The 13,445-nt window shown below is 45.1% G+C and overlaps 1 protein-coding gene across 1 annotated transcript in view; it reads left to right on the top strand.

The window, feature by feature from the left end:
* FANK1 (fibronectin type III and ankyrin repeat domains 1) overlaps positions 1-13,445 on the top strand; it is a 75,333-nt gene that overhangs the window by 56,066 nt on the left and 5,822 nt on the right. Inside the window, exons 3-6 of the mRNA XM_074338662.1 lie at positions 2,334-2,458; positions 8,633-8,714; positions 9,717-9,791; positions 10,633-10,698. Of these exons, the coding sequence (XP_074194763.1) occupies positions 2,334-2,458; positions 8,633-8,714; positions 9,717-9,791; positions 10,633-10,698 (348 nt within the window). The remainder of the gene's footprint in view (positions 1-2,333; positions 2,459-8,632; positions 8,715-9,716; positions 9,792-10,632; positions 10,699-13,445) is intronic.

Here is a 13,445-nt window from a genome sequence, read left to right as displayed (position 1 = left end):
TGCCTTCTTTCGGTGAAGAGAACTGTGATTCAAGTAGAGATGGTATCACTTGGGAGGCTGCATGCCCAGCAGAGAGCAGGAGAGCACAGACGAGAGGCAGAAATACCTGAGGACCCCTCGCCCCTTCCTTGGCTCTGTTAGAACTATGCCCAAGAGGTCATTTGGATTTAGGTGTCTGAAGTTACCTGTGATACCAAAACAAAACAAAACAAAACAAAACAAAACAAAACAAAACAAAAAATCAATGAGTGTTTAGGACTTTATTTCAGCTTAAAAATTTACATTTTGGATACACCACAAAGGGAGAAAAGCCCAAAGGGGAAAGGGTCTTTGTAAGTCTTCCGCAGTGTGCAAACGTGGCTCTCTGGGCCTCAGCACACATGCGGACTCTGTCACCTTTGCTCTCACCCCCTCCATCTACTGCCCTGCATTCCACGTCCTTCCAGTCAGGGGTTCTTTCTCAGACAACCTGGGGCCTTCTTGTCTGCCAGGGAAATGCCTGCTGCTAGAGGACACGCGTCTGGGCCCTGTCTGCCCGTCACTCGTTCCTCACAGCTGAGGAATTACTTGCCTGCTGGGTGAGTTTGGGAGATGAAACTTAGAAGACCTCTGGGTTCTCTCAAACTATCCCCAAGGAACCTGCTCCCTCTAGAGCACGTATAGGGTCTGCTCTCTAGCCACGCACGGGCCACATGCCTGCTCCTTGGGGGAAAGACTGCTTTCCAGTGGGGCCTGGGAGTGCCTGAGTGAGGCTGTCTCATGGACACGTGAGGTATGAGTGTCCCCACCTGGCTCAGGTCTAAAGCCACGTTTCAGGTGAGCTTTCCTCAGAAGTGATGCTAAGTCCAGTGTTGTCATTTCAGCCTGACTCAGCTGTCACTTCTTCACTGTCCTTGACCCCCTCTTCATGCCATTCACCAGCAGGACATGGAGTCAACTCATGCTTGACAGGGTCATTGCGGCCTGAGCGGTCCAGGCTGCGTCTCCAGCCTGGCCCAGCACCTCACAACTTAGGGGCACTGGATGTGTTTCTTGAGTCATGTGGAACAGAATTCATGTATAAATATTTAGGTTGCACATAAACACCCTTGAAAAATTAGTTGTGAATTCCAAAGTATGATTTTGGCCTCTGTAGAGGTCTGCTGAGAATGAATGAAAAAATTAGAGACAGAAGATGGAGAAAACAATGGTAAGCTTGGCATCCAAGGAGCTCTGGAGTGTTCTGAATGGAGGAGAGAAGGCTGGTTGGATGTTGAAGCAGGAAAGAAGAGATGGAAACACACAAATACACACACACTGACCCTCCTCCCCCAACACACATACACACCGACCCACAAAAGGTAAGCCTTTAAGGTATAAGAAAAGAAAAATTTAGATAAAGGAACTGGAAAGATACATGGAATTGAGTCAAATGCCAATAAAGGTTTTTGGCAGTAATGGGAAGCTGAGGTTTTGGGCAATATTGGGAAATGCTGACTTTGAGAGACCTGTCATCCTAGAAAGAGTACTAAGTCAAAGCCAGGCCCCTGGGATCTGCCTCCCAAGCAGAGGGACGGGGTCTTGTCACCGGGGCTGGACCCCAGCCTCTTCTGAGCAGGCAGGGAGATTGCCTACCGGTACTTGTTTCTTGCTCATTACAGGCTTCGAATGATGAGACTCCGTCCTTCTTCCCTCCTGAGGCACACGGATTTCCATTGCTAGCATGTGATCCGTTTTCTGTTCTGTGCGTGTTTAGCATCTATTTCCCACAAACCTTTTCCTAGATGAACTTGACCTGATGTTAGAGTAGTTTCTCGTATGCTGCCTGACTCCTCGGCCACTCTCTGAGTTACTCACAGGCTACAAGCAATCATGTATTTTATTTATTCGAGTCCTTTCCCTATAGTATTTATTATTTTGCCTACAATAGATATGCTGCTGTCAGACTGCCAGCCTCACCATCCACTCAAAGACCCCACTAGAAAAACATGTATATACTATTGGACTGCCTGTCTGATCTCTCAAATGTGAAACTCGGTTAATGGAGGGCAAATATCATAGGTAAACATGATTGTTTCTCCAAAGTACAAAGCTGCGTGCCAGCTGTGTGTCAGCACTGGGCTAGCACTGTGGAATAGAGAGGGCATGTGCTGGGGACAGATGGAGGGGTCACTTGTGAATTGTCTTCTGTGCAAAGACTCTCACGGTCTCGTGTGGGAGACGGACAACCGCCAAGATCAGATCTGTGCTGAAATAGACAGCAGTTGAAGTTATCTGCCACCTGCTCTTCTAATGACTGTCAGAGATCACCGGTGTGATCCCTGGTGTCAGCATGTGTGTCTCTTCTGGTCTAGGGGATATGCAACGAAGCACGTGGTGGAAGGTCTGGAACCTCGGACACTGTACAGATTTCGACTGAAGGTCACCAGCCCGTCTGGAGAATATGCGTACAGCCCCGTGGTCACCGTGTCCACAACCAGTGAGTAACAAACACTCTGACTTACTTATGTAAAGACACATGAAGGTACACCAACGTGGTGCTGATGGAAACCTCCTGCCTTTTGCCCGCCTTACACGAGGAAGCAGGAACTATTCCATTTTTGAATGCTGTGATGACAGTGTACCGACGGGGCCTGGCCATCGCACAGGGACATCTAGCTGTGCTTCCACCAACGGGAGGTCTGTTTTTGTGCCAGCACTGCACTGTGGGTGCACATTCCGTATAAAAGGGGGGGTCACCCCTCTTGGGACATGGGCCAGAGGCCGTGGGTTGAGCAGGTGTTCTCCCGCGGAGAACCAGTGCCTGTCGCCTGTCCTCAGGTGATAGGCAAGGGCCACTCGGTGTTTTCTCTTTTGCGGACAACTTCAGTGTGTGTGTCTTGATTTCTGATTCCCGGGGATGTTGTGAGTGAGGAAGAATGAACAGCGATGCTTCCGTCCACAGAATGCAGGAGGGAGAGTGCCACACAGAGGTGGGGGTCAGAGCTGGCCACGTGCCTCTGACCTGTGCAGCCGGTGCCCAGGTCAGGCTAGGGCAGCAAATATTCTTTGCGATCGGTATTTTAAAACGTTTTAAAGATGTGTGTATATCCCATAGCATCTTTTAACTAGACTGTTGTAAAGACTGAAATAGTCAGAAGTGATCTTCCTGGCTCACTCTGAAAACACAGGTCTTTTTGCAGCTGTACAAAGAAAATTTTCCTCTTGTAGGTAAAAAGTCATTTTAAAATGTTATTCAATGTGGCATTTGGCATATATCTCTATCTCTATCTCTATCCCTATTCCTCTATCTATTTTTCCTCTTGTGGGTTTTCATTGTCTCTTTTAGGCATTTATTCATGGACGTTTTTGTGTGGATTAAAGGTAATTCAGATTTTTGAGTCAACCTATAATATCTTCAGTTGCAAACAAGGCATTAGGGGACCAGATTTTAGTTTAGCAAACTGAGAGTTTAGTTAAAGCTGAGAGTGGTGATGCTGTATACATTCCCAAATGCTCAGCTAGTTTCGTGAAAAAACAAAATTTCAGAGGAGACTTTTGAAGTGGAATGGTCACTGATGGAGATGCATGCCAGTCAGGAAAGAGGGCTTGCCCCTTAAACTGGCGACTTTGAAAGCATTTGCTTTCATATGAAAGGCATTGAGCTCCTGGAGCTTTTAGGGGAAAGAAAAGAAGGTAAACCAGCAGAACACAAGTTAGTTTTTGGCGTGTGGAGGGAAGACAAGGTGGCAGGAGAAAAGTTGGCAAAGGGAGCCTATCATTTGAACAGAGACTCTTGGGGACACTGGGCCAGGATGCTGTGAGGCCTCCGTGCAGCTCCCTCCAGCCCCCCCCTATTCCCAGCCACCCGCAGGCCACCCCCACGCCTCTGCCCCTGCTCTCTGGAGCACCTCATGCGGAGCTCCCCCATCACCTGCCTGTGGGCTGCCCCCTCCAGTCCTGCGCCTGTAGAGCCTGCTCCAGGGCCAGAGCAGGGCTCAGCGTCAGCCCGCGTGCCTTTCCCTTCTCTGCCATGGACTTTAGCTCTTCCCCCCGGCACAGAGCTGTGCCTCACCGCCTCTAGCAGTACTTCTTGCATCTTATTTTACGTCTTTATCTTCTTTGTCTCCCACCTATTTGCGTGCTCCTGAAGGGAGGGGCGATGGGTCAGTCTGCATGTAGACGACCCTTCATAAATGGGGGTGGACGGATGGCGAGTGGAAAGGCGTAGAGGTGGCATTAAGCGGACGAGCTCGCTCTCATGTCTCTTGGGAGCTGGATCTGTTTCCCCCCACCTGGACCTGCAAGGTGAGGGTGAACTGGATGCAGAGGCGACCTTGGTGGACTCAGGCGGTCACTGGTGTCCTTAACATGTCAAAGCCAGGGCTTCCTGCCAGACTCCACATGCAGGCAGATCTCCGTTTGGAGCTCTTTAGGAGGTTAGAAACCATAGTGCTTGTCTATCAGCTGATAAGGGCTCTGCCTTCTTCTTGCCAAACCGGCTTCCGAGAGGCAGCCGTGAAACTCTGGCTCAGTGGTCCAGGGCGTTTGTCACGGCAGTCCACGGCTCCCGTGGGCAATTACCCAGGACCGACTGCAGGGACAAGGGCGTGATGGAGACCGGGCTTCTGGTGATGACCCAGTGAGCTGGGATTCCTGAGCGTGTCCCTGGCAGGTCACAGCACAGGTGCTGCTCTGAGGACGTGGGCTCAGCCTCAGGGGCGCCCCTAGTGGTAAGGTTCAGGTACACTCTTTCCTGCGGCTGGCCCCTGCTCCCTCAGCTCTTGTTACGTTTACAATATCCAAAGCAGACTCTCTTAAGGAGGCAGGCCATGCTGCACAAAGAATTAAAAATATGCACATTGTACAGAACAAGTGAAAGTGCTTCTGTGGGTTGATAATTTGCATTCAGTTTGAAAGTGTTTTAAGGAATTACAAAAACATGTACTTTGAATAAAGGATTCTGGGTCTTTTTTTTCCCAGGTAAAGTACACGAGACTCTTGCTTAAATGAGGCAATTTTAATCAGTTGGGCCCTTAGAAAGAAAGAAAACCAGCTGGTGCTTGTTAATTGGCAAATATCTTCTCCAATGGGCTCATCATTTATTCACTGCTCTTAGCAGAGCGTTAGCTTCCACCAGGAAAGATGTTACCACCACATTATAATCTCTGCAGCTAAACGACCCTGGTACAGGACAGGAGTGGTGGCCTTCCAAGGACCTCCCTGCCCTTCTCCTCTCCTGGGAGAGTCATTCATTCATTCATTCATTCATTCATTCATTCACTCGTTCATGAGGTCCCCTGTGTGGTGCTGCCTGGTGAGTCCCACCCATACAGGGTGGACGAGCACTCGTGGACATTCTCCCCACGGGCAGCGTCAGTTCAGTATTTGGAATGACAACACTCGGGGTACACATTACAAAAACAAAACCACGGAGTCAAAGCCTGACTTCTTTATTTTCGGCTGCATGAACTGCTGGCCGTCGCTTGGGCCAGACCCACGAAGTCTTGAGGGACTTGGGAGCAGCAGAAGTGGACCATTTGGCTCAGGCTGGAATTTCCTCTCTGTTCTTCTCCACTCCTGCCTGGAGTGGGAGTAGGAAGAACTGCTCTGCTCTGCCAGCAAGAGCCTCTCCTTTCCTATTTCTCTGTCAAGTTCACAAACGGGAGACCCGCCCGACCTCGGTTGACCCACACCTGCCCTGCTGGCCGTTCTCGTGCCTCTTTGCCCCCCTGACAGTGGTCACGCTGAGAAAGCTTTCTTGCCGCAAATGACAGTTCCTGCTGCCTTGTGCAAGCAAGGAATGAGCAACAGTTATGCCGTTCTCCCTCTCTTCCTTAAGACGACCCTTTATTCTCAGAATAAGAAATGAGAGCACTGATACCTCTTGCAGAAGCTGGAAAAGGCAACACATTTATTTAAATTATATCCTGATCGCAAAATACCCTGGTCTTGGCTTCACAGACGCCTTCAGCGTCTAAGCATGAAATGAAATTACCTTGTTTTCCAATATTTGCACACTGCAGAGCCTCCTGGGCGGCCGCACCAGGAAGTGAGCCCAATGGGAGAGCCATGCTGCTCAGGTAAGACGGGCAAGGTGGCTCGGACGTGGTCAGCACGAAAGTGTGCTGGGATGCTGTGTGTGCTTTAGAAGTTTCTTTAAAATCTCAAGAAGTGAACACTTCTCTGAAGCGTTTTAGGCTTTAGGCACCCCCCTTTCATTGTATACTTTGTGGGTGTGTGTGGGTTGTCTGTCGGTCTTATTTATTTATTTAAGATGTCTGCTTGTTTTGAAAAGTTACTACGAATGGATGCATATAGAGAATTGGTCAGCTACCTCAACACGTACTAAACGCCCGAGGAAGGAGTGTGGCCTGATGAGACGTGCTCTGAGCTGCAATGTGATCCACCCCTGCCTGGGTGACCTGCCTGACTCACGCGGCCTTTCTGGCTCTGAGTTTTGTGGTCTGAAGGAGAACCTAAGCAGCGTTGTATGAAGTCCTAGATGCAGCTTAATTAATAGGATTTCAGTCAGAATACCACATTTTAACATTGAGTAGACACAGGATGAGCTTCCTGTGTTCTTCTAGATGATTCCATGCAAATTACTTGTTTTTGTATTTTTAGTGGCAATTGAAGAGTGGGAGTCTCAGAAGTGGGGGCTGTTCGGTGAGATAACAGACTTTCCCTCCACGCCACCCTTCCCCTCCTTTCTGGGAAGCGTGAGGGAAGGGGAACTTGACTCACAGTTTGTCCACTACAGTGGGGTGGGTCACATACTACATCGTTGTAAGCCATTATACTGTAGCCCAGGGTTTCTCCATGTGCACTGCTGACCGTGTGGGGCTGGATAATCCGTGGCTGTGGGCCGTCCTGTGCACTGTAAGATGTTTATCAGCATTCCTGGCCTCTACTTGCTAGATGCCAGTAGCACCAACCCTTAAGTTGTGACAACCAAAACCATCATCAGACTTGATCAAATGTCCTCGGGGGTTTTCTGGGGGCAAACCCCTGCCCCCTTGCATAGCCCGCTAGTGGAACACCGAGCTAGGCATGACCTCCCTTGGAAGGGCAGGGACAGCGTGGGCCTTACGTTTTGACAGTTTATCCTGATACTTTCATTCAAAGCTTTTGGTCTAAAAATATGTGTGGAATGATGAAAGGAAGTACAATGTAGCTAAAAAATCTTTAAGAGATTGGCAAGCTCTTGCAGACCAAATTATTTGAAAACAATTTTAACTTGGCCTAAATTTATTTTTATCAAACAGAAGAAAGGGTATCAGCTGAAGGTCATTCTGATAGTGATCCCTTCATTCTTCTGCCCCCGTCCCCCAGTTTGTACTTTGTCCAGCTAAACTCCTCCAAGGAAAGCAGGAGGACGGATGACCCAGAGAGTTTTCCCACCCAAAGGAGCCGGAATAGGGAATTTTACTTCCCACTGGGCAGAGATGGCCAGTGGATGTCGGCAAGTCAGGCTGTAAGAGGGAGGTGAAGTGGTGGGGTGAGCCCCAGGAGGCAGTCTGGGGTGAGTGTGGGAGGACCAAGGTCAAGGGTAGAGGGTGGATGTTGTTTTTTAGGGTTTAGAATAATAATAGGCTGAACGTACACACTCAGTGGAACTGGCAGGGGAGAGGCACACAATTGTCTCGTCTCTGGGACCCCCAGTGACTTGGCATGTAAGTTACTTAACAGACATTTGTTGAGTGAATGGACGAGACCTTTGAGAGGACTCAAATGAGGGGTTATACACGCAGGGCCCCTGGGGGTCAGGTAGGTATTCTAAGTGTGGCAGGGGGCGAGCCGAAGGCAGAGGGACTACGCGCTATACCCAACAAGGGCAGCGGCTCCCGCCATGACTCTCCTCAGCCACAGACACGTGGTGGATGCTTACGACACGCCAGGTGCTATTCCCAGGGCTGTGCTTGTATTATTTCATTAAGCTTCATCGTACGTAATTTTAAAAATGAGAAAATCATGGTACGTGAAACCAATAAAGCTGTGACATAAATGCCTTGAAAGAGACGGGCTTCTTTCCCTTGTCCCTCTGTTCCCACATCGGCTGGGTTTTGAACTTCTGCCCCATCCTCTGCCTCGAGGAGCTCACGTTCCCCGTGTGCAAAGGCCGCCCCCCTGTCTGCCCCACTGCCCGTTGTCCCTTTGCCATTTCTCAGGCTCCTTCTTGCTCGCCTTTACCCTCCTGCCCCCACAGCTCGGAGGAGGCAAGGCCAATGCGACTGTTATATTCCTGGGAAGAACCCACATTTTGGATTCCAAATGTTAAAGCAATCTGTCTTTGTTTGTTTGTTTGTTTCTTTGGCAGGGGAAACTCAGCATGTTGTGACAGTTGTGGAGCTAATCCTCGCTTGTAAGAAACATTAAGTCTCATGAGATCTGAAAGGATCGTTTTCAAGTGTTATTTAACATTCACAAAACAGTGCTTTCATAACTTGAAAGTGTCCCAAGCCTTTAGGATAGCATTCTTCTCTTAATGTGTGAAAACAAGGTCCTTTGCAGTAAAAGAAGGCGTCGACTCGGAAATGTAAGATACTGGAACAGCCAAGTGCCTTCTTGGTGGTGAACATGAACATCTACTTAAGGCCACAGGAGGAATGCAGCCAGAACGAATCTTCTTTCGTTATACTTTGGGTGACTTCTTTCCATCTCCCTTCTCCAGGAGAACCCATAAGCAGCGAGTATTTCCATCGAGCTGTCAATGTGAATGATGAAGATTTGCTGGTTCGACTTCTTCAAGGAGGGTGAGAGAACTCCATTTAAAAACTTGTTTTTTTTTGTTTTTAAAATTTTTTAGTGTCCATGAAGTGCAGTGAAATGCATGATACAACTTTATTTTATTTTCTGAAAATTTCCCATGCTTTTAAACTGGCTCCAAAATTGACCTCAGGTGACTGATGTGAGTTTGGCATCGTCAGTAAAGATGACGATAGAGCCCCATGTAAGGGTTATATGTTGTGATTATTTAGTGAAAACTGAAAAAGGGAATGACAAGTCTGGGTATCATATTTTCTCCCCAGAACTAATTTCTGACTCTTGCTTAGATGCCATAACATAGCAGTTAGGCAAATTTCACCCCAAAATGCCCACATCTAATTCCTAATTGAATTAAGTCATCACTAAATCAGCTGTTTCTAATTCAAAGAGCTGATAGAACACTAGAAGGACAGTGGCGCATATAATTTCTGCAGATGAGGTGTTTGAAGCTGCCTCCTAAATGAAACAAGGGACAATGTCGTCACCTAGATTCTTTTTGAATCAGTAGTTTTGAGTGCCCTAGAAGACAAGTCATCTGTGAATCGGGGCTCTTGCACATTGGAGAAGAGAAGGTTCCCACAAAAAGCAAAGCTGCTAAGCTGACATTTAAGCCCTTTGTGCCTAGCAGGTGAGATGGGAATCGAGGCAAAAGTGTGGCTGTCCACCCCACGGGCTCCTGTTCATGGAGTGTCTGCAGCCAAGATGCCATGTCCTTTTCAGTGTTTTATCAGCTCGCATAATGGTTTTGAGTTGAAGGGAATGCCTCTTTTAAGTGAAATTACAGCAATTTTCTCTTCTTTTCTTGTGAATTTAAAATATTCGGCAGGGCAGTCTAAGACAACAAAAATTTAATGGCCCAGAAGAAATTGGAATTTTCAGTAAAATGAACCATTTTAGCCACCTGTGCTCCACACGCATGAGAAGTCAGCTGCACATTTTCAGGGAGCCATGATGGGCATGTTAATCTTTTTTTTTCTGTTTTTCCCCAGCAACGTGAAGGTTGATGTCCCCAATAAGTTTGGCTTCACGGCACTGATGGTTGCTGCCCAGAAAGGGTACAGCAGGTGGGCTTTATTCCTTCTCACCTTTCAGTGAGGGGCTGTGGCCGCTTCCGAAGACTCCGGTCAGGGTGGGGATGGGAGGGAAGAGGGGCTGGACGAACCCCATTTCTTTTCTCTTTCCAAAACTGTGCCCTGTACGGGCTAAACAAAATCTCAGCTGTTTTTCTCATAAAGTTATAGGACGTGCATGAGAGTGTGTAAAAATGTGTACTTGTATGGTGAGGAAAAGAGGTAGCCATTTAATTAAACTTTGCAGTATATTTTATATGTCCTGGGAAAACTGGGTTTTAGAGTTTGAATTTCTTAAAAAAAAAAAAAGAAGAAGAGGACTATTAATTCTGGAAAACAAACATCCCTGATAGGTTGCTAAGGTATAATTTTCACTGATACAGTCCATTATCTCTGTTCCACACAGAGGCATAAATACTAATAGCTTATTTTTCAATCATATTTTAACTACTAAAATGCCATTATGGAAAAAATAGAAATGTATTTTCATTCAATGCTGTCATTTGAAAATATATTTAAAATGGTCATTGACGTGACAGTGGACTAGTTTGATAGTCCAATTTGTTTTTGTGGCATAGTTTGTTTTCAATGAATAATTCATGTAAAAGGCAAAACCCCATTTCGTGTGTGTGTGTGTGTGTGTGTGTGTGTGTGTGTGTGTAAGGGTAGTTTGCTGGTTTGCCCTGTCTTTAAAGCCAGCTGGTCTCTGAAGACGGAGAGGGACGTATTGGGAAGACATGTCGTAAGTATAGTGGTTTTCAGTTTTACTGGATTATCGCTGGTTCCTACTCATTGAAGCTACTTACCCAGCTATGTTTAAATTTGTCCCCTTTAGGCTTGTGAAAATCCTCATTTCTAATGGCACCGATGTGAATCTGAAGAATGGAAGTGGCAAGGACAGGTAGGTGGATGGAATATGCCCGAAAAGTTCCCATATTTGTGTTGCTAGGCTTGTGCCCAGAGGGTTTTTGATGTAATGCAAATGTTTGATCATTTCTTTTGGCAGTCCTGAGAGATAAAGTACCCTGTCACAAAGGAAAGATGGCAACGACGGAACTGTCTTATTCATTTGCTCCCTTAGCCAACAGTGTATTTATGGGGTCTCTATTCTAACGCACATATCTCCCCTCAATCAGTGCCCAGCACACACCCACCGAATGCTCCGTAAACGATAGTTATTAATGTGGCATCACCAGCTCTGTGCTGGGCACTCGGTTGCAAGTATTTGTGGCACTTTGTACCTCCCTAAGTGCTGTCATTGCACTTTGCTTTCCTCTGTGAACTAAGTTTCTAGTGTTTCCAAAGACGCTAATGGCGATCAGAAAGGTACAACCTGAGAACTTCCTGAGGTGAAAGGGCTGAGTGCCTTATAGGAGGTCACGAAAAGAGCATGAGCCTTAGAAATCTATACTTACAGATGAAAGAACGTTTTAGAAAGACTTGAAAATGGTCACTAACCCAGTAATTAGATTTAATTAATTAACTTAAATCAGCCAGTATGTACTGGAGGACTACAGGTTCTGTGCTTGGCACTTGGGTAGAACAGTGAACAAAATGCAAAGCTCACAGTCACATTATGCTACACACAGACCCAAGGTTTGTGCACTGCAAACTAGCATAGCATCTAAGGGTAGCTACCAAACACTGATTATAAACTGTAGGCCACAAAAAAACATCAATTTCTAAAACCGGAACGCCTGCTTACTATACTCGCTGCACACAATGCAGAAATAGATTTTGAATAATAACATAAAAAAAAAAAATCACTTATAAATTTAAATAGCAGTTTTCCAACTAGTTCCTAGGTGATGTTGGAACTAAGCCATTAAGTCAAGAAGGTTGGAAAAGAATAATAGCAATTTAAAAAGAAAAATGAAAAGAGAAAAATTTGAGAGGTAGGAAAAGGAAAGACTTAAAAGTAGAAATTGATTAATTAAAAAATAAAGATTGAGATGTGTAAGAGCTGCCTCTTAAACAAAAATCTCTTTAATAAAATGGACCAGTTTCTTATAAATCTTAGAAGAAATAAATTAGGAAATTGAAAAGGTACATAACTGTGGTTATAGAAGAAATTTAAACATGAGAAGAAAAATGCGGCATTTGCATCTAAAGTAGTAGTTTGATCACTTCATTGAAATGGCTGCTTTTTCTGAGAAAATTGAAACCACCAAAATCAACCCAAGAAGCAGAAAATGTGAAATAACCAATACCCATACAAGAAATTAGAAAATTTATTAAAGGATTACCTCCAATATAGCGTGACTGTTCTACCAGTCAGCTTGTTTCATTTTCTAGGTGCTGATAATAACCTTGAACTTTTCCAGAGCAGAGAGGAAGGAAGCTGGAAAGCTACAGAGGATAACCTCATTGCTAAAATCTGATAGTAAGAGAAAGAAACCTATTTGTATGTCTGTTTGTGTGAAGACTGTTATATATCTCTCCCATCTCAACTAAGCGGGCTGTGCAGGAGAGTAAGGATGTCTAGTATTAGGCAATGTGGCAGCAGACTTCTCACCGGTAGACTAAAGGTGAAAACCTGTGTGTGTGTAGACGCAGAACAAAAATTCGGTGTAACACATCACATCAAGATACTTTAAAAAGTATCTTATTTTTTTTAAAGTGCAGGATACTTTCAGCCCTGGGACAGTGGGAATATGGGAATGAGTGAACCTTTTGATGGCATCATACAAACCTGTCTATCATCTCAGATGATCAGCCAGTGTCACCCTTAGTGTTGACAGATGCCTTTGAAAAATTAGTAATGAAGCCCATGGTCAAGAGAGAACTCAATGTCAAATCCCAACTCCTGTCTGGATGGGGTGCGTGACCTTGGGCAGTTACTTAACCTCTCGATACCTCAATTTCCCCATCTATAAAATAGGGATAATAGAAGTATTTACAGGCTTGTGAGCATTTAATGAGTCTGTATATGGAAAAAAACACATAAACAGCGCTAAGCATATACTTAACTACAAGTTACATATTGCTATTTCATGATTGGTATTTTGGCAGGCTGATCAGCTCAGCAAGACATGAAGTGAGGTGAGAGGCATGGTTCCTTTCCTGTAGAACCAAAAAGAATTAGCTTTCAAATATTTGGACTTAATAAGGAGGTTCAGTAAAATGGCCAGCTTAAAATAAAGAAAAAAAATTTCTTAAATAATGGCAATCAATAACTAGTTAATGAATACAATAAGGGAACCAAAGTAGAATAAAAAATAAAACATCTGATAAAAGTAAGAAATTTGTATACAAAAACCTATAAAAATTTACTGAAAGATAAAGATTTAAAAACTCGGGGCATGTACCATATGCCAGTTTGGCAAGATCAAATATTATAAAATTTCAGTTTTTCCCTAATTAAATATAGGTTCAGTGTAGGCTCAAATGGAGTTTTTCTTGAGAACCTGTCAAAATGATTCTGTAATTTATCTGGAAGAACAAATAGATGATACTAGCTACCAAAACTTTGTCAAAGAAGAATGTGGAAGGGCTTGCTTTGACAGTTATTTAAATGCTCATAAAATTTTAAGTAATTACGGTAGTATGATACCGGTAAAAATAATTGGAAAAAAGATAAATAGAATGGAATATAAATCCTAAAATCAATCTCCGTAGACATTAGAATTTAATATGTGATGACGGGGG

Source organism: Rhinolophus sinicus, linkage group LG07 (assembly GCF_036562045.2).
Source record: "Rhinolophus sinicus isolate RSC01 linkage group LG07, ASM3656204v1, whole genome shotgun sequence".
NCBI lineage: Eukaryota > Metazoa > Chordata > Mammalia > Chiroptera > Rhinolophidae > Rhinolophus > Rhinolophus sinicus.
Note: the sequence above shows the minus strand (reverse complement) of the source record. Positions and strands in the feature narration are given on the sequence as shown.